The sequence below is a fragment of the Saccopteryx leptura genome, chromosome 2 (assembly GCF_036850995.1).
Source record: "Saccopteryx leptura isolate mSacLep1 chromosome 2, mSacLep1_pri_phased_curated, whole genome shotgun sequence".
Taxonomy (NCBI): Eukaryota; Metazoa; Chordata; class Mammalia; order Chiroptera; family Emballonuridae; genus Saccopteryx; species Saccopteryx leptura.
Genome location: NC_089504.1, coordinates 4,670,840 through 4,694,290, shown reverse-complemented (window position 1 = coordinate 4,694,290; position 23,451 = coordinate 4,670,840). Strand labels below are relative to the sequence as shown.

The following is a 23,451-nucleotide window of genomic DNA, read 5'->3' as shown; positions in this document are numbered from 1 at the left end:
TGTCCAAAAATAGTACAGTGAACTATAAATTATCTAAAATTGACACTTCCAAATAAAATTTGTAAGCCTCGCAGGGGGCTTCAGCTTTTGAGAAACTTTTGTTAGTAGCTTCCTCTTGCAAGGTCATAAGGCGATGCATCTGCAGGGTCTGAGTGCTATAGACCAGGCATGGGGTGGATTCTCCATGGTTATCCACATTCTCAAACCACAAACTTCTGCCCTGGCTGGTTGGCTCAGTGGCAGAGCATCAGCCTAGCATGTGGAAGTCCCAGGTTCGATTCCCAGTCAGGGCACATAGGAAAGGCACCCATCTGCTTCTCCACCCCTCCCCTTTCTCTCGATGTCTCTCTTCCCCTCTCCTCCTGCAGCCAAGGCTCCATGGGAGCAAAGTTGGCCCGGGCACTGAGGATGAGGATGGCTCCATGGCCTCCGCCCCAGGCACTCGAATGGCTCTGGTTGAACAGAGCAACGCCCCAGATGGGCAGAGCAACGGCCCCTGGTGGGCGTGCCGGGTGGATCCCAATCAGGCGCATGCCGGAGTCTGTCTCTCTGCCTCCCGCTCCGCCCACCCTCCCCGGGAGAGCGAAAGGGGAACCAAGTTTCACCAAAGAAGGCAGTGTTCCAGGTCTGTTAGTCCTGAACTTTTCACTTTCAATCAGGACATACATTTGTTACTAAAAAAGCTGCCGAAAGCACCATTTCAGGGCATCCTCCACATGCGAATTAAATCGGATTCCCCTTCCTCAGCCATGCCCTCCTTCTCCCCCTGTAAGTAACAAGAGGCCGTTTTTTCTGAAGGTCGTCTGAACAATTTCAAAGGCTATAACAAATCAAAATGTTCCCTGCATCTAATATCAAACGGGGCTGATGCCAACACTTATTAGAGAAATCAGATTCACGCTTCCTGACCCAAACACACCCCCACCCCAACTTTGAAGTGGGAGGGATGTGGGGATCAGAAATCACCCTGGAGACAGCGCTGGCTGTCTTTGAAGGTTCCCTTTGATTCCACGATTTCTTTCCTCTCCTAGGCTAGGAGGCTAAGAGCAGCCTTTTTTTTTCTTCTTTAATTGATATGGGGTAATTAATGAAGCTATAGCATTAACATAACCTGAATCCCCTAAAAAGGTATATTCAACAGAGACACTTATATCTTCTCAGTTAGGCCTGTGGTGTGAACTCAGGACAATGGCCAGGTACTCAGCTGGCCCTGGCTGTAACCTGCTGAGTCATGGCTCCTCCACCTCCCGATCACAGCTGGTGAGTTTTTTTTAAATTTTTTTATTCTCTCATTGATTTGGAGGGTGGGGGAGGGAGAGAGAAGAAGGGGGTACGAGAGAGAGAGAGAGAGAGAGAGAGAGAGAGGAGAGAAGGGAGAGAGAAGCACCAACTCTCTCCTGTTCCCCTCAGCTGTGCACTCACTGTTTGCTTCCTGTACCTGCCCTGACCAGGGATGGAACCCACGACCTCGGTGCACCTGGATGACGTGCTATCCGCTGAGCCACTTGCTCAGGGCCTGAGGTTGGTAACTCTTAAAAGCACTTTTATATTTTATTTGAGGGATCAGTCTACTGGTGGTTGGTATAAAAAAGATGCACCCCAGGAGAGGAGACAGGGGGATGGGGGTGCTGGTGGTCACTGCTACTGCGCAGGGGCAGCCTGCTGGGACTCTGGTGGGCACACTGGCTGCCAGGTCTGGGAGGTGGGGCGAGGTGGGGTGGGGCTGGGCCGCGCCCGCAGCCAGGGGACAGGGAGCCTTCCAGAATGTGCCGGCCGCTCTGGGTCTGGAGGACATGGATGACTGCACACCCAGCTCAGAGCCTGGAAACCCAGGGCTTCCCAAGCCACACCCACAGTGTCAGCGCCCAGACTGCAGCAAGCGCGCAGGCCGTGGCTTGGGCGCTGGCTGGCGGCTGCAGGCGGCTCCCCGGAGGGAGCAGCAATGCTGCAGGCAGCAGTCTGCCGTGGAGACCACAGCTCGGGAGTGAAGGGCTCCTTCCACACGTTACATTTTATCTGGGGTAGGCTAGACATCTCAGCACACTGACAGCACTAATGTAGCCGTGTGTGGATATATTTACGTTCACGTATACCAGGATCAGTACTCAAAGTAGACCACTCAGAATGGCTGCGTGGTTTTATTTTTATTGCTCCTAAAGTGCTCTGAAAGAAAGGGGGCTAATCGAGATGCTGGGCAGAGCCGTCGTCTGAGAGCTGCTCTGCTAAATGTGGCTGACGTCGCTTTCAGATGCCAAGCGGCTCGGCCCTCAGTCTGGCTGTGCCTGGCGTGCGGGCCCTGCTCGCACCAGGACAGCGTCTGCAGTGCTGATGGGGACGCGTCTCCTTGGTGATGGGAACTGCGGTGGGCTGCAGGTTCCCAGACACACGCGTTCTTTCTGATGCGTGGAGCCCATGCTATGTGCTCACGGGGAAACACGTGTGTCCGCATGGGTACGCGTCCTTTCATCTCCAATTCACTCACGCCTTCATTTCCTGCTGCTCCCATTAGCTCCCACCACTCATTTTTCATTCTCCACTTTCCTAGTCCAGCAAAAGCACTTTCACACCCCAAGTCGGCTTCTCATCACCCTGCCACGTTGTTGGGCTTCTGTGTCCCGGGCACTGAGGTCTGTCCTCGGGGGAAAGTCCCGGGATAGAGCCTGGGCCCTCAGGAGGTTTGAGACCTGGCTGGGTACGCCTGCAGGCAAGTCACTTTGCTGTTCTAGGTCTCAGTCTCCTCATCTGGAAGGCGAGTCTAGGATCCAAAAGCCACTGTAGGCAAAGTCTGCCTCAGCACAGTGCCTACCACACTAACATAGGCGGCACTGCTAGTACTGTTATTAATTGCAAGATAGACATGTAAAGAAATAACCGTGACGTACTAATTCTAGCTAGAGAAAACGATTGTTCAGAGTGCTGTGGACATGCTGATGAGGATAATTTGTGCCGTAAGCAGAGGCACACCCAAGCCTGTCGTCTCCAGAGCCTGCGCTCACCCGAGGGGCCCCTGGGAAAACAGGACAGGACGAGAGGGAAGGGGACACTCAGTGTTTAGCAGGTGGACGAGGAGCAAGTGCCCGTTTCTGAGCACAGGCTGCGTTGTGCCTGACATCTGTGCACACCCTCCTTTCCTGCTTTGGGCAGCGGGAAGAGGGCAAAGAGCAGGACATCCTGCTCAGGAAGACGGCGCTGGGAGCCGAACGACGGGCGGACTGCGGGGAAGTGAGACGGGAGGCGAGATGGAGACGAGACGTGAGCGGCGCAGCGCGGGGACGGGTGAGAGGCAGTGGGCCTGCACGAGGGGAGGAGGACAGGAGGGAGCAGCTGGAGGGATGCTCAGGAGGGGGGCCCGTGCAATTCCACGGGGTCCCGTTAACCAGGACAATGAACCACGGGTGGAAACTGAGGCTGGGGCAGGAGATGACGAGCTCCGCGTGGGACAGGCTGAGTCTGAGCGCATGGAGGAGGATAAGGTGTGGGTGACACACGAAACCACAGGGTGACGAGCTCCGCGTGGGACAGGCTGAGTCTGAGCGCATGGAGGAGGATAAGGTGTGGGTGACACACGAAACCACAGGGTGATGAGAGGGGCCGAGCGGCATGGGCGGAGAGGAGGCCCGGGAATGCGGGAATCTAGCGCAGACCGCGTGCGGAACCACCTGCCGCAGCCGAGCGGAGGGAGGGAGGGAGGGAGGGAAAGGCCAGCGCACACAGGAGACTCGTTTCTAACTCCCTGTTTTAAGTGCAGAATGAAAAAGAAAGTACTAGTTAGCATTTATAGGTGGGAAAAGGCTACGTGCTCGGGCCGGGGCAGGCAAGTAACAGGATGTGAAAGACCTTCCGCAGAGCCAGAGCCTGCGCCCTCCGCACCCAGACTCTGGGGCCCCGCAGCACGGCCGCCTCAGCGCCTAGTGCACGCCTCCTCCCTCTCCACTTCACTTGGGAGTCTGCGCGAACGGGGGCGGGCCCACGCCAGGGAGACCAGGGAGCCGTACCCTTGAACAGATAACAGGAACCTCATCGCTGAAGGACCTCCGGCCGGGGCCTTGGGCCACGGAGCCACGCCCAGCGTCGCTCTGCTGCTGCTCAGGAGCGAGGCTCCCCGGTTAGAACCCCCGCCGCCGGGTGACGAGGGGCGCACAGAGCGAGCACGCCTGCCGGCTACCTGCTTTATCCTCCACATGGGCTCCAGAGACACTCTGGTTTTCCCAAAAAGAATAAGGAATCTCTCCTTCAGGAAGGCTTTGCTACCAGTGGCAAGACTGATAAGAGCTTGGCAGTGGCTCCCCAAGTGGACATCAGCATGAGATGCGGAAACGCCGGCTCACGTGTTCAAAGCCGAAATGTCAGGCCTCACTAACAGGTGTGTGCCAGGCTACGTGCCGCCTTTTATTTGGAAGAACATTCTAGCCTCGGTATAATGTGGCTGTTGGGTGGTGAATGCTAGCACTAACTTTTAAACTGGAACGGGACTCAGGAAGAGAAAGGCGCTCTGGAGAGAGGGTGGACAGAGCCCCGGTGCGGGAAGGACCAGGGAGTGTCCGGGTGGGCATCTCTGGCCGTGTGCTCACGACACCCTGGAGCGAACACGAACTAAAGCTGTCAGCTCCCATTAGCGTCGTCCGATGCTCTCGACAGAGACACGTGGACAGTGTGCAGCCATGAGAAATGAGGGGTTCACACGGGTGAGCTTCCCATGCAGCCAGCCACCCGTGGAAACCACTTCCCTCCTTCCGTCGCAGTGTGTGCCACGGGCTGCCGCGGGCCAGTGTCTTCCTGAGGCTGCTCGTTAGCGTCACGGGAAGAAACTGCCGGCAGCCTGCGTCTCAAACGAACTCAAATTTTCCTCACAGTTCCAGGAAAAGCAAAATGCCGAACCCTGGGCTATTGATGTGCTGCGCAGTGACGAGGAAAAAGAAAAAAGAAAAAATCCATTTCCTCAGAAGACACGTTTAATGAGGCAACTGGGGTCTAAGGCGATAAATTAGAAATTCAACTAAAGCTTAGAGGAAAAAGCAGAAGGCTGATGAAAAATGCAAAGGGAGAGAGAGATGTTTTGTGTAAAGTGTTCACCACGCTGACAAACGCAGGCGGGCAGATCAGCTCCGCTCCGGTTGCCGGGGCCGAGCAGCACGCATCTGGGACCCACGCCACTTGCTGTGGAGCACGGAGGACAAGGGGAAACACAACAGGCCGCCGCACTCACCTTGCCGTCTTCCGTGTAGACGTTTTCACTGTACCCCTTCACGATTGTTCGATCAATGAACAGGCTCCGCATGACCACGATCACTTTCAACACCTTCCCCAAGGTCACCTGTCAAAACACACGCGTGCAAGCGTGAATACTTACACAGAGACATGCCAATCACACAAAGTTGGGCAAAACGATGAGGAGACAGATGGCTCTCTCCCTCTTTTTCTGAGGTGCACCGGGGGACACGGAGGGGGGCACGAGGGAGCGCACGGTGGGTGTCCCCTGCGCTAGCACCCAAAGCGCTTAGGAACAAACTCCCAACAACACACGTTCTTCCTCAACCACTTCAAGACGGGGCGGGGCCCAACTCGTTTAACCACCCTGAGTGGATTCATGATTTTGGCTTATAAACTTTCAGGGCAAGTTCCATCTATGTACTGCCTGCTGGATACAGTAAAATTGCCTTTTACTTTCTTCTGTCCTAAGATGATCTTCCTCAAAGCCTAGCCTCTGAGTCCGGCACTCCTGAGCACGTGTCCACGTGACGTCCCACGGCCCTTGTGCACCACAGGAGGGCAGACAGCACAGCGGAGGTTCAAGGCTGGCAGCAGACACCCCGGTGGAACTAGCGATTTATAATGGCTGCTCAGGAGTGGAGGAGCAATACCAAATACATTCTGAAGGTAAATGGAAGAGTCGCTGAATCTTGTCTCCAAAACGAAACATGATCCTGGAAATACGTTTAAGTGCTTTTAGAATGTTAAGAAAGTATATGGATTAAAAAGAACAACAGAATCCGAGGAAAGTGCAGCTGTGAGCATGCCAGGGAAAGGAGCCCTGCTGTGCTGGCTGGGGCAGCATCAGCATAGGAACACAACGGCACCCTCCTCTCCTCTGGGGGGCTCGTGTAAGCTTCCCGATACGTTGCCAAGCCTCTTCTTTCCTTTCCTAGATGAAACCCTGGAGGGAGACTCAGCACCGGACCCGCCCAGGGCCCAGGGCCCAGGGTCCGGGGTCCGGGCTGTTCCAATGAGGCTGACCTCACAGAACTGACTGACAGGCCCCGCTGGTCTGAGCAGGACAGCGCCTCCACCACACACAGCAGTCCCTGCCCTGTGACTCCCACATGCAGCCCGTTTCCGGGGATGTCAACCTGGCCATCCTTTCCTCGTGTTCACCCGACCCCTCCACAACAACCTCCCCTGCCCTTGACTGGTCCTGGGTCTCAGTGAACGTTCCCAGTGCCCGGTCTCTTCGGCACCTTCTCGTTCTGAGAGATGCCTCTGTTTCTGTGTGCCTAAAATGCTGCAGAACTTCAACAGGGGGGAGGAAAAGGCACGATGTTTATTTACATCTAAGAGAATGTTTACAAAAACATCTTATTTTGCTAACTGTACGATAGATATATTTCTGCATATACTTTTAATTATCGCTACACCATATAACATTTAGAGCAGGGGTTGGGGAACTATGGCTCGTGAGCCAGATGTGGCCCTTTTGATGGCTGCATCTGGCTCGCAGACAAATTGTTAATAAAAAAAATAATGTTAAAAATATAAAACATTCTCATGTATTACAATCCATTCATTTCCTACCGCTCATGTTCATGGTTGCAGGTGGCTGGAGCCAATCACAGCTGTCCTCCGGGACAACACCAAATTTTTATTGGATAATGCGTAAGGTACATGGGGCATTGTGAGGTCAGGAAGTAAACTTCCTTTTAATCAAGTAGTCAGCTAGCTAATTGCAGAAACCTTTTTGACGAAGAAGATTGCTAAAAGAAAAAAAGATGAGGAGTATCGTACTTTTCAGCAGGAATGGACAGAGGAATTCACCTTTGTGGAGAGAGCAGGTTCTGCAGTGTGTCTAATATGCAATGATAAAATTGCATCGATGAAATGGTCAAATATAAAGCGGCACTTCGACACATGCCATACTAAATTTACATCGAAATATCCAGCGGGGACAGCAGGAAGAAAGCATGGCAAGAGCTACTGTGCAGAGTGCAAGCTAGTCAGCAGCAACTCCGTGTTTGGACCCAACAAGGTGACTGGAATTCGGCTAGCTTTGCTGGTGCTTTAGCAATTGTGAGAAACGGAAAGCCATTCACAGATGGGGAGTATGCCAAAATATTCATGCTTGATGTTGCCAGTGAACTTTTTGACGACTTTTCGGATAAAGACAAGATAATCTAACGAATAAAAGACATGCCTCTGTCAGCAAGAACTGTTCACAATCGTACCATCATGATGGCAAATCAAATTGAGGCAACACCAGTGAAGGACATAAATGCAGCACCATTCTTTCCTCTCACTTTGGATGAGTCAACAGATGTAAGCCATTTATCCCAGTTCAGCGTGATTGCAAGGTATGCTGTCGGTGACACACTATTGAGGAAAGTCTTGCTGTTTTGCCTATGAGAGAGACAACAAGAGAGGAGGATTTATTCAAGTCTTTCACTGAGTTCGCTAAAGAAAAAAATCTACTGGTGGATAAACTTATTTTGGTGTGTACTGATGGTGCTCTGTGCATGGTGGGGAAAAACAGAGGATTCATAGCGCTTCTTTGTGAACATGAAAAGAGACCCATCCTAAGTTTTCACTGCATCCTACATCAGGAGGCGCTTTGTGCTCAGATGTGTGGTGAGCAGCTTGGTGAGGTGATGTCACTGGTCATTCGGGTGGTCAACTTTATTGTTGCCCAAGCTTTAAATGATCTCCAGTTTAAAACACTGCTGGATGAAGTTGGGAATAATTATCCTGGTCTGCTTCTGCACAGCAATGTGTGTTTGTTGTCAAGAGGGAAGGTGCTCAGCCGTTTCACGGCTTGTCTGAGCAAAATCTGGACTTTTCTTGAAATGAAAAACGTTGAGCTGACCTGTGGTGGCGCAGGGGATAAAGCGTCGACCTGGAAATGCTGAGGTCGCCGGTTCGAAACCCTGGGCTTGCCTGGTCAAGGCACATATGGGAGTTGATGCTTCCAGCTCCTCCCCCTTCTCTCCCTCTCTAAAAATGAATAAATAAATAAAAAAAGAAGGTTGTCAAAAACGTTGAGCATCCTGAGTGGCTCCTGAAGTTCTATTATCTCGTGGACATGACTGAACATCTGAACTAGCTCGATATGAAAATGCAAGGCGTTGGAAATACAGTGTTTGTATTTGAAAACAAGCTAGAATTCCTCATTGCTGACATTGAAACAGGTCATTTACTACACTTTGAAAAATTGGGAGAGTTTAAAGATGCATGCACAGCAAGTGACCCTGCTCAACATCTTGATCTCCAGCAGCTAGCGGGCTTCACATCTAATCTCCTGCAGTTATTCAAAGCACGCTATGGAGAATTTCGTGAGCACACTCGACTTTTTAAGTTCATCACCCATCCACACAAGTGTGCAGTCGACAGCGCCAACCTGAGTTACATCACCGGTGTCTCTGTCAGAGATTTTGAGCTACAAACTGCAGACCTGAAGGCCTCAGACGTGTGGGTGAATAAGTTCAAGTTACTGAATGAAGATTTGGAAAGACTTGCACGACAGCAAGCAGAGTTGGCGAGCAAACAAAAGTGGGGAGAAATGAAAAAAATTCAACCCGAGGACCAGCTGATTGTCAAAACTTGGGTCGCGCTTCCCGTCATATACCACACACTGCAGCGTGTGAGTATTGCTGTACTGACAATATTTGGCTCTACGTATGCATGTGAGCAGTCTTTCTCACATCTAAAGAATGTTAAGACCAACCTACGATCACGTTTAACGGATGGAAGTCTCAACGCCTGCATGAAGCTTAACCTCACCACGTATCAACCAGACTACAAAGCCATCAGCAAAACCATGCAGCACCAGAAGTCGCATTAATGGTAAGAAGTACTTTATTCATCATTGGTTAGCAACAGCATAACAACGTTATTAAAAAGAATTCAGAGACTTATTGTACTTTAAAAGTGTTGGTCTTACATAAAATGCACACATTTACTTGTATTTAGTGTTAAACATATTGTATGGCTCTCACGGAATTACATTTTAAAATATGTGGCGTTCACGGCTCTCTCCGCCAAAAAGGTTCCCGATCCCTGATTTAAAGCGTCATTGCTTATACGACAGGAAATCACTGTTCAGGATGCCCATAAACTGCAAAAGTAGGAACAGCAACCCCGTCTCTAGCTCACATGCCGTTATTGGCAGGATGAACGGGGTGGGGGGGAGGGAGGAATTGAGTTATGATTTTGTAATTAAAAGCACTGAAATTAATAGCCTTTGAATAGGCTCCGCCAACAGGACCACTGTTTGCAACTGCACATTTTAACTCTCTTTGCTAGTAAGCAAGGACCACCAAGCAATTGTTCCCTTAAAAAACAAACAGTCCTGGCCAGTTGGCTCAGTGGTAGAGCGTCGGCCTGGTTTCCAGGAGTCCCGGGTTCGATTCCCGGCCAGGACACACAGGAGAAGCACCCATCTGCTTCTCCACCCCTCCCCCTCTCCTTCCTCTCTGTCTCTCTCTTCCCCTCCAGCAGCCAAGGCTCCACTGGAGCAAAGTTGGCCCGGGTGCTGAGGATGGCCCCATGGCCTCTGCCTCAGGCGCTAGAATGGCTCTAGTTGCAACAGAGCAATGCCCCAGATGGGCAGAGCATCGCCCCCTGGTGGGCGTGCCGGGAGGATCCCGGTCGGGCGCATGCGGGAGTCTGTTTGACTGCCTCCCCATTTCCAACTTCAGAAAAATACAAAAAAAAGAAAAAAAAAAACACCACAAACAAAAAACCCAAAGTCTAGCTGACTTTAACTTATAAACTGCCTTGGTAATTTCTCAAGTTTCTCAAGATGGAATTCAGGGGGCAAAAGAACACACTGAAGATACTTGATATTTTATATTTCACTTATTTTTTAAAAAAGTAAACTTATTTCTCTTTTTTTCTTAAATGAGAAACAGGAAGGCAGAGAGACAGACTCCCACATGCACCCTGACTGGGATCCACCTGACAAGACCCCTGTGGGCAATGCTCTGCCCATCTGGAGCTGCTGCTCCATTGCTCGGCAACCAAGCTATTTTAGAACCTGAGGAGAGGCCATGGAGCCATCCTCAGTGCTTGGGGCCAACTTGTTCCAACCGAGCTATGGCTGCAGGAGGGGAAGAGAGAGAGAGGAAGGTAGAGGGGGAGGGGTGGAGAAGCAGATGATCGCTTCTCCTGTGTGCCCTGGCCAGGAATTGAACCCGGGACTTCCACATGCCAAGCCAGTGCTCTACCACTGAGCCGATGGCCAGGGGCTGGTATCTCTAAGGTAACTAACTATGACAGCATTGCTCCACGCCCCTGCGCGGTCTCCCAACGTGGCACCACTCGCTGCCAGGCGTCCTCTCAGTGGCTGCACTGGCATTTCTCTAGCTGTCCTCCTGTGTGTTGGACATTAGTCGCTTCCAAGTTTTCCCTAACATAAATATGGCGGCAACACGCATGTTTTGTTCACACGTCTTTCGCTGTGTTTAAAATGATATCTTGAGGACAGATCTGCAGAACTGTAATTACTGAGGCAAACAGTACAAAGTGCTAACTGCAGAGTTAAGCCAACCACACAGGTACGAACACACCTACTTCATCTTTTTCTTGCTAGCAACAGGTGCTATTGGATCAAAGAAAATAAAATCCACCCCGTCCCAGAAGGACCAACTTCATTCATTTCTTTAAATATTTCTAGGAGATTTTAAATGAAAATACGTGAGATGTTACAAAGAACCCCAGGGATCCGACCCACCTTTACCAGGGACAACTCTTGGCAAACCCTCCTGCACCTGCTTTCCTTCCCTGTTACTGTGAAACAAACAACCACCTCCGTGTCATTTTATGTGTCAACACTTCCGGTCTATCTCTAAAAGGGTCCTGAAAACAGCAAAACATGACCATAATGTCATCCATTCCACTTCTAAAAAAACAGAAATTCTCCAATGTTATCAAAGCTCAGGCCAGTCAGTGTTCAAATTCCCAACATCCTCCTCAAAGACACATTTGTAAAAGTCTGTTTGTATCAGGATCAGAACGTGGTACACACAATGTGATTGGCTGACATGTCTCATAAGTCTCTCCTAAACGAGAGGTAATGGTCTATTTCCCCCACCTGCACTTGATTGTTGGTGAAACTGGGTCACCCCCCCCCCCCCCAGGTTTCCCTAGTCTGGATGTTGCTGACGGCCTCCCTGTGGTGAACTTTACATAACCCCGTACTGCCTGTACATGGTAATCGGGGGGATTCAAGCTTGCCTCTTTCTTTGTCATGAGCGGTGCTCAGTGGACCAACAGGAGGCGTGCAGGGTTGGGCCTCTCAGCATGACGGGGTTGGGCGTCTCAGCATGATGCTGGCAGCGGGTGACCCACGAATTCACCAGGGCTCCAGGCCGCTGTCTTCCGATGCGGTCATTCCGTCTGCATTTTACTAGTCGGACGCTTATAAGAGAAAACTTCCCCTCCTCTACTGCTTGGTTGTCCAATGGCAGAATGTATTACAAAGGAAAAACAGGATAAACACTCAATTTTTTTTAAATTCACCAGTTTTTAAAACAATGCATCCCATTGGTCCACTAGCTTCCCCCTCATGTAGGTGGGACTAGTTCTTCTCCCCCTAACACTGCCATCAGCTCAGAGGTATAGACCTATCTGATGTGCTCTGTCTGATGCAGACCGCCCCGCCTGTGGCTGGTGGGCGTTGAGGTGTAGACCTATCTGATGTGCTCTGTCTGATGCAGACCGCCCCGCCTGTGGCTGGTGGGCGTTGAGGTGTAGACCTATCTGATGTGCTCTGTCTGATGCAGACCGCCCCGCCTGTGGCTGGTGGGCGTCGAGGTGTAGACATATCTGATGTGCTTTGTCTGATGCAGACCACCCCGCCTGTGGCTGGGGGGCGTCTTCCTCGACGAGGTCCTCCCGTCACGACCCTGGCCTCCATGCGCGCTCGCCGTCTGGGGTCTGACTCTCCAGGCTGCCTCACCCGACTCCTGCCCAGGTCACTTCCTCGGGCCCCACTTCTTCCCAGTGGGAAACGGAACTTGAGACATAGTCAGGGCAAGAGGACCGGATCACTGTGACAGGGTGGGCTTTGTTTATTACTCAGTCTGAATTAGGGTGCACACCTCCCTTCCCACTCTCCCCGTCCTGTGCTCATCTACACCCTGAGCACCCCAACGACACGGTGGACACAGGGCTCCAGGAGCTCACGGCAGTCAGCGTCAGGGCGCCTGCTCTGCTTGACGTTCCTCATCTTTCAGGTCTGGAAAGAAAGCTCTCTGAGATTCGGCAAGTCTTAGGTTCCCAGAGCCAGAGAGGACCCTGGTGCTCAGCTAGGTTGAGCGTGCAAAGAATTAATGCTGCTGCTTAAATGTTTAGCATGGTCAAGAGTGAAACTACATGCAAAATTTGAAGCCTGACAGTTTGAGGCTTTGGAGTCAGGTGCATTTGGAACCAGGTCTCCGAGTGTCACTTTCCTCTGCTAACGGAGCAGATGATGACAGCTCCGTCTCAGAATGACCTCGAGGAGTCAAGATGCCGCCTGGTGAGGACTGCGGCACAGGGCCTGGCACACAGCACGTCCCCGTGGTGGCTCTGCCCACACCCGTCAGGACCTCGCAGAGGGAGATCATCTGAAGCCAGTCAGCATCAAAGCTGGACCCGGAACGGTGCCACCTCCACACGCTGACCCCGCGCTGATGTAACTTACTTCCTGCTGCCACACGCCCGTCTATAGGGCGCCACGGAGAGCGGCAGACAGCATGCTGGGCCCTGAGCTATGAGCAGAAACATGCTTCCTCATGACTCCCAAAGGAGATCATTTAGAGTGGCGGTCAAGTGCACTGACTGGGCTGCCGCCCCACATCTGCCACTTCCGGGCAGTGTGACCGTGGGCAAGTCACACAACCTCCTGTGCCGTTTGCTTAGTGGGAAATGAGTGGGGCCTGCTGGGGAGATTAAACGAGAGGATCCGTGGGGTGCGTGGCTATGGGTGGGGCGCACAACCAGCACAACGAGACCAACAGCTGCCGCCCCGGTTCCCCGCAGAGAAGGGCGAGGACAGGGCGGAGAGCACTCTGGCTCCGCCACCGAGAAGCAGCCGAGCGCGCACCCTCCAGCCTCCCAGCCTCCCGCGGCGACGGTGACTCAGACGCTCAGGATCTGGACTGCACTAGCTTTACGGTATCTGGGTGCATCAGGCTGTGTATGACCTTGGAGTTCTGGTGGACGGATACGGCAACGCCTCACACACAAGCCAATGGACGCCATGTGCAAACTAGCCACAGCCGGCCGCTGTCACAGGCAAAACACCCAGTGACGGGCGACAGGTCGGTTCTTGGCAACTGCTCTGGTATACCACAAATAAAGCTAATGCCATCTGCTAATGAAGCAGGCTTGCTGTTGCCAAGGTAACCCTTCTTCTGTACTGAGCGGCACACTTCCACAGAGCTCACTGCACACTCCTGTGTCTGTACTGAGCGGCACACTTCCACAGAGCTCACTGCACACTGCCGTGTCTGTACTGAGCGGCACACTTCCACAGAGCTCACTGCACACTCCCGTGTCTGTACTGAGCGGCACACTTCCACAGAGCTCACTGCACACTCCCGTGTCTGTACTGAGCGGCACACTTCCACAGACTCACTGCACACTCCCGTGTCTGTACTGAGCGGCACACTTCCACAGAGCTCACTGCACACTGCCGTGTCTGTACTGAGCGGCACACTTCCACAGAGCTCACTGCACACTGCCGTGTCTGTACTGAGCGGCACACTTCCACAGAGCTCACTGCACACTCCCGTGTCTGTACTGAGCGGCACACTTCCACAGAGCTCACTGCACACTGCCGTGTCTGTACTGAGCGGCACACTTCCACAGAGCTCACTGCACACTCCCGTGTCTGTACTGAGCGGCACACTTCCACAGAGCTCACTGCACACTGCCGTGTCTGTACTGAGCGGCACACTTCCACAGAGCTCACTGCACACTCCCGTGTCTGTCCCTGTCCCTGTGAGGGTTCAACCGCAAGTTGTGAAGAGTCCAAGGAGGCACTTAGTTCCTTAGCAGGAGCTGAGGTGACTTACAAAGGAAGCCAGTGGGCCTCCCCGCAGGCCGCGGCCCCCCAGGGGAGAGCCCTGGGAATGCTGTCCCGGCCTGGCTCCTTCTCAGGGCAGCTGGGGCTGAGGGCAATGGTCCGTCTGGTGCCACAGCAGTCGCCTCCCTGCAGCGTGGGCGTCCACTAGGAGAATCTCTAGTCCACTATGGCCAGGCAAGTCACAGCTGGGACAGGCAGCGTGGGAACAGAGTTGAAGGTAATAGCAGAAGTATTTGTGCTCCGCCTCCAAACGCTGTCTCCCGCAGACTCAGCAGACATGGTGCTGGGACGTCAGCTGTGCTGGTAGGCCCTGACACGCTGACCACGCGGCACTGTGTTCCTCGGGCTTGCGCAGGGGAAAGGCACTTTGAACGTGAGCAGTACCTGTGTCGAGGACACGGGAGGGGAGCTGACCGGATGTGGCACGCCTGACCCAGCGGAACGGCCGCGTGTGGGAGGCGAAGGACAGCACAGTGTTTGTCGTTTGGACTAAGCTCGCCTGGCTGACCTTGCTTTGGGGGAAGAACTGTGTTAAAAAGAGAAGCCATCCACAAACGTCATTTACAGACAGGCAGAAGTCTGATATGTAGGCATCTGTATGAGGTCTGTGGTCCTTTAAGTGTGGTTGTCGAAGTGCAGCAACAGAGGTGGGGGGGGGGGGGTGGGCAGAGCTACAGCACAGCACAGGGCTGGACCCCTCTGTACTAACTCCAGAGAAAGACGAGGTAAAGTGAATGGTCCTCATAAGGATTTACTCATTGAATAAAGTGAATGGTCCTCATAAGGATTTACTCATTGAATAAACAGCTGTACACTGACCGTGGACACTGACGTAGAGAATCATGTAACTTCAGAGCTGGAAAGGATTTTAAAAACCTTTTGTTCAACTCTCCCATTTTTAAAGGTGTAAACGGAAGCGAGGGAGGGTAAGAAGGGTCAGGTACGGCCCCGCCCTGAGCAGGGTGACAAAGCGACTCAGGACTGAAGGTACTGGAGGCTGTGAAGGAGCCCCACGTGGGGGCTCACGCGCACCGAGGAACCCCGGGCGGGCTGCAGCATCAGCGGGCTCTCCGGCACCACCCCAGAGGCTCGGGTCAGCGCCTGTGCAGGTGAGCCCCGGTGCTGGAGGTGCAGGGCGCTGTACAGATGAGCCCTCCCCAGGGTGTCCCACGGGACACGTCTCCAAGGTGTCCTTAGGTGTGGCCTGGAAACGTGTTCAGGGCCACCCAGGGGGTCCTCCTGCCAAAAACCAGGGACTGGCCGGGGGCTCCATGTCGAGGGCAGGGCACGCCCCCGAGGCCTCGAGCGTCTAGGTGCCCTGCTCGAGCACCAGGTGGACGGCTCTGCTGTGACTGAGAGGGGACGAAGAGAACAGGGCGGTGCGGAGGGGAGACCGCTTCCCTCTGATGAAGTCCACGGCCGCTGACGTCTGTGTGGAGAGCCGTCCGTGGGCGGTCTGGAGACGGGGCTCGCAGACCAGGTCTTGGCTGAGAGCTCAAGTTTATGAGCGGCGTAGTTCAAGGTGCCCGGGGGAGCCCTGGCCGGGCAGCTCAGTCAGTCAGGTGAAGTCCCAAAACAACAAGGCTGCGGCCGATGCCCGGTCAGGGCTCACAGAAGCGACCGATGAGTGCACAACCAAGCGGAACAAACGAATGCTCTCTCCCTCTCTCTCTCTCCCCCCCACCCCACTCCCTTCCCTTCCTCTCTCTGTCTCTCTAAAATCAATCAATAATAAAAAAAAGTGGCCTGTGTGAGTTCAGATGAGCTGAAAGCTCACCCTAAACCCACACACCTGAGCAGGACTGTCTGGCTCGGAGGCCTCAGGGCTGCCCTGCCCCCAGCGAGGCAGGAGGCAAAGGCGGTCCCCGCCCGGATCCGCCACCGGCCACCCGCAGGAGAATGGCGTCCGGCGCCCTCGCTGGCGGGCCGGCCCTGCCCCACCTCCTCTCCTCTCAACACTATTCGGCTGCACTGAGCTTTTCACTATGTATTTCCACTAGCGTGTGCGCCAAGTTGACCTTGATGTAGAAAATTTTAATTCAAATCAATACATAGACAAGGTCACTTTAAAATCCAATTAATATGAACAGGAAAATATGCCTCACAGTTCTGTGAGCTGAGAAGGGACCGTCGCAAGTTAGTGACAACAGGAGTCCTACACGCTGGCCCGGCGGACCCTTCCTGTTTGAGGGCACGGCTGGCCGCGTCCTTAAGGACCGGCCGTGGTTACAGCACCAAAAAACTGTTTTTGGCTTCTAGTTGGGGTAGCTTAAAATTAATCTTGCTTGTTTGCAGAAATGTACTGAAAACTGAATTCCTATAACCCAAGTTTAAATAAACCCTGGACTTCAAATCGCCGAGGAATCCCTAGAGAAACCCAGGGTGTTAACATACATAGTTTGAATAGTAGCAATTTGCATGTACAGTATATAGAACAGTTGCAATGCGATAAGCAGACATGGGGGAAACTGAGGCACTGGTATTTAAGAGGCAGCTTCCCCAGGTCTGCAGGCAGGACCGTGGGGCACGTCATCCTCAGGGTGCCACCACTGCCCTGCACTCTGCTCCGCAACAATGAGAAACGTCTACTCTACCCCAGAACTGGGGCCCACACCGCGGAAGGCAGGGACGTGGGGCACGTCATCCTCAGGTGCCACCACTGCCCTGCACTCTGCTCCGCAACAATGAGAAACGTCTACTCTACCCCAGAACTGGGGCCCACACCGCGGAAGGCAGGGACGTGTCGCTACGACCGGGTCCTTGTCCTCCGGCTTTGTCGCTTTCCCACTCGGATCTCGGGTCCTCTGCCCCGACACCGGGCCAGCATGGAACATGAGTGGTCACGCATCTACCGGAAGAGGAACTTGCTTTGTAATTTCAAGGAGTGACGGTAGCTCGGGTAGAACTGGAATGATGCCGGGTGCCCGTGACACACCATGTACCTCTGTCTCTGTCTCTTCTACATGGGACGGGTTTCAGAGTTGGCACCAGGGCAGGCCTTTCAGCCTCCCCGGGGCTCCTCGAGGTGGGGTGCAGATAAGGACAGCCGCAACCCGAACCCTGAACCCCGCCAGCTACGGTCCCTGGCGGCTGGGGGAGTCTCTGTGTTCACCTCTACAGGTGACATGGCAGCGCCAGACCACAGCCGCCCAGCCCTGCGGCCAAAGGGCAAGCCACCGCCTCGCATGCGGTCTGCTCTGTCCTCCCATCACGGGCTGGTTTGCAGGACCATTCATTCTGCGTTCTCCGCCATTCGAGAACACGACACCGGCGGACACCCCCTCCCCCGCCACCAACCTCCAGTTACCTCCAGCGAGCACTGGTGCTCTGCACACACCCGTTCTTCTTTAACGACGCCTGTTTGTAAATAGCAGGAGGATGCAATTAAACTATGAGAGGCTAAGCAAACACACACACTAATTAGGACCTTTACGAGAGTTTTTTTTTTTCACGTGTAGACTGGAATTTACCTTTCATTAATCTAACTTAATTGCAATAGTGCACAAATAAAGAGGCAAGACAAATGAGGTGCCCGAATGACTGCCCCACGCTGCAGGGCCGCGTTCCGCAGAAGCAGGGGCTGGCTCGGGGGAGGGTTTCAGCAGTCACACAGGTATCGCACCGTCATCATGATGCTGGCGCTCGGGTGCCTGAAGCTAATGAGGCCAAGGTCACGGGTTCACACGGCAGCCTCGCCCTCTTGTGAGTAAATTAGCTTTGCTCGATTCCGTGGCCGCTGACATCATGCCTTACATCTGTCAGCTCTCTGCCCCCGGTTCCAGGAGAAGCAGAGTCAGGGCCTGGATCAATCAGTTCAAATCCATTCGCACCACCAGCATAATAATGCCCAGGAACACTGCTAAGTGGCAAGGCAGGACACAGCAGAGGCTTCTGTGCAAGAGGACGCCTGTTACTTGCAGGAAAATTTAGTGCTTTAATCTGTGATTCTAGGTGTGAAAGACCACACACCTGACAACAAAACTGAAACAGAAGGTGACAGTGTATCGACACTGGATGCCTTTTTTTGCAAAGGCCTCGGAGCCCCTAATGACCTGCTCCTTCACCAGCGCTGGCCGAGCTGTCCAAGTGGCAGGCACGGGACCACGGTCAGCAAACGGCTCCAGAAGTCACTCATCCTGGTGCCCCGGCCTGTCCCTCCACTGCTGCTCAGGTGCCACCTGTGTCACCTCCCTCTCTCAGTACAGACTTGCCTGGGTACCCGGAGGCTCCACCCTCCCCCCCCCCCCCGCCCCCGAGCCAGTGGCACCAGTGGTCTGGAACCCGAGGCTGAAAGACGCCAGACCCTGCCAGGTCCCGAGCGGCAAACTGGCCGAGGCTCCACGTTCAACAGCACGGCCACACAGCATCCGTTAGGGTCTCCAGGTCCTGATTAAGTAAGTTCTCCAGGACAATACGTTCCCAACGTGTACCGTGTGAAAAGGAGAAGGCATCTGTGGTCAGACGTGTCGGGAGGCTGCGTGCACATCATCGTCCTGGAAGACTCACACTGCACGTGGGCACAGTAAAGGCTCTGAGACGGACGGCCACAAAGGAGCCCGCCCTGTCTTACCACTGAGCGCTTCCTACACGTCCTGTGCGTATCAGCTTCCTTAGCAATCAGGGGCGCAAGAAACCCACACTGGGAAACACCATCCTGGTATCAGGAAGGAAGTCCCTTGCCTACTCAACCTGACTGGTCAGTCACCAGCAGCGTGGGTGGTGTTTTTCCACACTACACCCAACCTCCTTCACTGCCCACCTCACCGCCTGCAGGCAGAAACGGGCAGCACACTGCCTCTCTCCGCAGCCCAGAGCCCGGCCCCAGGGCACCGGGGCTCGCTGGGCAGCAGACGCGGAGGCTCGAGAAGAGAAGAGAAGAGAAGAGAAGAGAAGAGAAGAGAGCTCCCTGATACTGTGGACACAAATCTATCAACTTTAGGACGTCTAATTGCTCCCAGTTCAAGGACTTGCAAACACTCACTGTTAAATTCATTTTTATAGTTACATTAGAAGTCTCTGAAAACCCTGGTCTTGTAACAGCATCCCGACAGCTCTCACTTAATCACGCTGGTAGATCATATTTAAAAACAAAATAGAGCTAAAAAAATCACTCTGTGTTAGCGAGCAGATGTCTAGCCCATTTGCAATTAATACGACCCACTTCCATACAATCAGACTGCTTAAAATTCCTGGAACAAGATGTAAAAGTTAAGATGCAAATGCTCTGATTTTAATGAGAATGAATGGAAACGATAAATCCTCTCTCCCTCTGAGGGTAGGTACCATCTACACAGAAGCCCCAACTGCACACTAAATTTATCAACAAAACAATCGTTTGATAAAGCCCGCGAGAGAGAAGAAAATAGAACTGGGAATCAGGAGTATATGCAGAGAGCATTTCCCACCAAAATGAAATGCTAACAAAACCATTACTCTGTGAAGAAGCTTTTAAAGGACCCTTGGCTCACGTTAATTCACTTCTGCACTCAGTTACCTACACGCACTAGGAGCTTCCTGTGCTGGTGTGACCCAGTGACCTTTCCATGGACAGCGCAGAGGGTGACAGGGGACAGGGGAGACCAGGACTTTGGGACGTCCTGCATCTCACTTCAAACCCCAGCTGCACGTTCAGTGTGACCGAGTCCTGGTGCTTTCATCCACAGAATGGCGGTGACATCTTGCATTGAGGGGTTGCTGTGAAAACCAAACCAACGCCTTACGTTCAAGTTTCAACTGCACAGCAGGGGCAGCAATTATTAGACTTCTATCCATGATGGCAGGCGCAGGTTTTCTAGAATCAAGACAAGTCTCCCGCTGCCTTATTCCTCCTGGCTTGGAAGGCCCGTCGCTTACTGAGTCTCGCCCCTTCCACAGTGGTGCAGTCGCCACGAGAAGTGCCCTCTGGAGGCTGTATTTTCACTGAGGACAGTGGGTTTCCGGAGGAGTGAACCCCACCCTGCTCCTCCTGGATCAGCCACCCTGCCCCCTCGCTCCTCTAGCTCCGGGTGAGACTTACAGCTGAGCCAAGTGCCCAGGGGTCTGGGAATGCCCTGGGCCCTGGTGCGGTGCCCGCGCGGGCAGCACTGCGGTCTCTGTTGAGTTAACCGTCAGGGCACTATGTGTGCCCGCGTCTTCATGCATTCACGGCTGTTGCGAAGGCCTCCCTTGTGCGAGGTACAGCTCCAAGCCCTGAAGACATGACAAGGAACAAGAGGAACTGGATAAAATCCCTCTTTTCTGGGGGCTCTCACCGTTTTGCAGGAGGTCAGCTCAGGGCTGGGAGCAGAAGGGCAGGGACCAGGCACTGAGCCCCCCCCCCCCCCCCCGACCTCCTGTGACACCTGTAAAGCCAGGCGCTCAGAAAGCGCTCTCTACAGCAATGACACAGCCCGGGCCCGCAGAGGCACAGTGACACTCCGAGAGGCTGAGTGGGAGGCAACGAACGGGAGCAGAAAGAATGTGCACTCTGGAGTCAGAGTGACAGAGCTAACCCTCAGCCTGGCTGCTCACCTGCTAGGCGCTGGGAACGCTTTATTGTGCCTCTCTGAGTAGCACCCGCCTGTGTGGGCTGTGAGGTCACACTGCAAAACAGCACGTCCGCTGGGCTCTCGGCGCGTGTTCACGCCGTGCACGTCCGCTGGGCTCTCACACGTGTTCATGCCGTGCACGTCCCCTGGGCTCTCACACGTGTTCACGCCGTGCACGTCCGCTGGGCTCTCACACGTGTTCACACCGTGCACGTCCACTGGGCTCTCACACGTGTTCACGCCGTGCACGTCTGCTGGGCTCTCGGGGCGTGTCCACTCAGTGCACGTCCGCTGGGCTCTCGGGGCGTGTCCACTCAGTGCACGTCCGCTGGGCTCTCGGGGCGTGTCCACTCAGTGCACGTCCGCTGGGCTCTCGGGGCGTGTCCACTCAGTGCACGTCCGCTGGGCTCTCGGGGCGTGTCCACTCAGTGCACGTCCGCTGGGCTCTCGGCGCGTGTTCACGCCGTGCACGTCCGCTGGGCTCTCACACATGTTCACGCCGTGCACGTCCGCTGGGCTCTCGGCGTGTGTCCACTCAGTGCACGTCCGCTGGGCTCTCGGCGCGTGTCCACTCAGTGCACGTCCGCTGGGCTCTCGGCGCGTGTCCACTCAGTGCACGTCCGCTGGGCTCTCGGCACGTGTCCACTCAGTGCACGTCCGCTGGGCTCTCGGCACGTGTCCACTCAGCGCACGTCCGCTGGGCTCTCGGCGCGTGTCCACTCAGTGCACGTCCGCTGGGCTCTCGGCACGTGTCCACTCAGTGCACGTCCGCTGGGCTCTCGGCACGTGTCCACTCAGCGCACGTCCGCTGGGCTCTCGGCGCGTGTCCACTCAGTGCACGTCCGCTGGGCTCTCGGCACGTGTCCACTCAGTGCACGTCCGCTGGGCTCTCGGCACGTGTCCACTCAGCGCACGTCCGCTGGGCTCTCGGCGCGTGTCCACTCAGTGCACGTCCGCTGGGCTCTCGGCACGTGTCCACTCAGTGCACGTCCGCTGGGCTCTCGGCACGTGTCCACTCAGTGCACGTCCGCTGGGCTCTCGGCACGTGTCCACTCAGTGCACGTCCGCTGGGCTCTCGGCACGTGTCCACTCAGCGCACGTCCGCTGGGCTCTCGGCGCGTGTCCACTCAGTGCACGTCCGCTGGGCTCTTGGCGCATGCCAGCACCGTCCCTGCATGTGTCCACCCAGTACACCCGGCATGTGCCAGCGCCATCCCAGGCACAGGAGAGCCTCAGTGAGCAAGACAAAGTCTCCGCCTTCACAGAGCGCGTAGTCTAGTGATCAGCAAAGAACGTGTCACATGGAGAAAAGGTCACGAGAAAAACAAAGCAGGGAGGGGCGGGTGTCAGGGAGGGGCCGGGCGCTGTTTTAACCAGCACGGGCAGACCTAGGAACCGTCTGGGAAGTGAAGGAGAGAGCCAGGGCCAGGCCTGATGTGCTCTAGGAGCAGCGAGGAGGCCACAGTGGGGTGAGTCGGGGACAAGTGGGAGGAGACGGGGTAGAAGGCAGAGTGGGGAGAAGGGCCCGAGGGACCATGGTAAAGACCCTCTAAGTGGGAAGGGAAGCCAGAAGAGTCTTCTAGACAGAGGAGTGACATTTTGGAAACCGTGCTCTGGCAAGAGCGTGTGAACAGACTACAGAGGGGCAATGCTGGCAGCAGAGGCCGGTGAGACCGCACGGAAGAGGCCACAGAGGGGGCCATGGACTGGCTGTGAGGTGTGAGAGAGGAGAGGCCGGTGGACCTGGGCTGCGGGAGGCACGGAGGTGTTCCTCCCTGACGCAGGGACACTGCTCAGGCACAGGGTGCAAATCTAGGGGGCCGTCAGCAGGCAGCTGAAGCCCGGGGCAGGCCTGCACCAAGGGTGTAAGCCTGGGCACCGTATCAACAAACAGGACGTCCTCAGACCGGGGAAGTGCGGGCAGACGGAGAAGGGACTGGAGCTGACAGCTGTGAGTCCAGTTCTGGGGCGCGCCAGTGTTTTGGGAAGAGGAAGAGGAGTGTGCAGAGAAGACTGGGAGGAAATAACCAGAGAACTGGGAGGGGATCATGAACGAATAGGTAATGTGATGACAATTAACTTTAAGACAAAACCCAACAAAGCCCCTACTCCGGAAGTCTGACAGACCCCACGCGCCAGGACCCGGAGCCGGAGAAGCACAGCTGCTCGGTGAGGTACAAGCAACACGTAGCGCCCTTCAAAGCTGTCTTGAAACTGTCGCCACGTAATTTTAACTAAAACTATCCTTCAGGAATGAGGGGAGAAAAGTAAGATGTAAGTATTTTCATCTTATGTTCAAAAGAAGTCCCACCTTATTACAAAGGAATTTTCTTCTATTCACAATATGTATGATCAACAGCCAACATGGTAATTAAGTCATGAACAAGGGCCACAGAATTTTATGATCTTTAACAAACGTCGAGCGGGAATCACTGCACTCCCCCCTCACCTCCCGCCACCCAGGCTCCCGGCTCGCCAGCAGCTGGCCCTGCTCCGGGCTCCCTGCCTGGATGAAGCGGGTCACGTCCACAACAGCCCCGCGCCAGAGCACCTGACCAGCACGTGCCTCAGGGAGGAGACGAGGTCGGGAATGAACTGACTCCTCACGTCACCCGGCTGAGCAACGGACTGCGCCCGCGGCCTGGCTCC

The 23,451-nt window shown here is 54.4% G+C and overlaps 2 protein-coding genes across 2 annotated transcripts in view; one reads left to right on the top strand and one right to left on the bottom strand.

The window, feature by feature from the left end:
• PRRT1B (proline rich transmembrane protein 1B) overlaps positions 1-23,451 on the top strand; it is a 596,855-nt gene that overhangs the window by 313,019 nt on the left and 260,385 nt on the right. The gene's annotated exons all lie outside the window — the stretch shown is intronic.
• Positions 1-23,451, bottom strand: part of MED27 (mediator complex subunit 27) — a 212,251-nt gene that overhangs the window by 30,494 nt on the left and 158,306 nt on the right. The window contains exon 5 of the mRNA XM_066366884.1: positions 5,207-5,314. Within this exon, the coding sequence (XP_066222981.1) occupies positions 5,207-5,314 (108 nt within the window). The remainder of the gene's footprint in view (positions 1-5,206; positions 5,315-23,451) is intronic.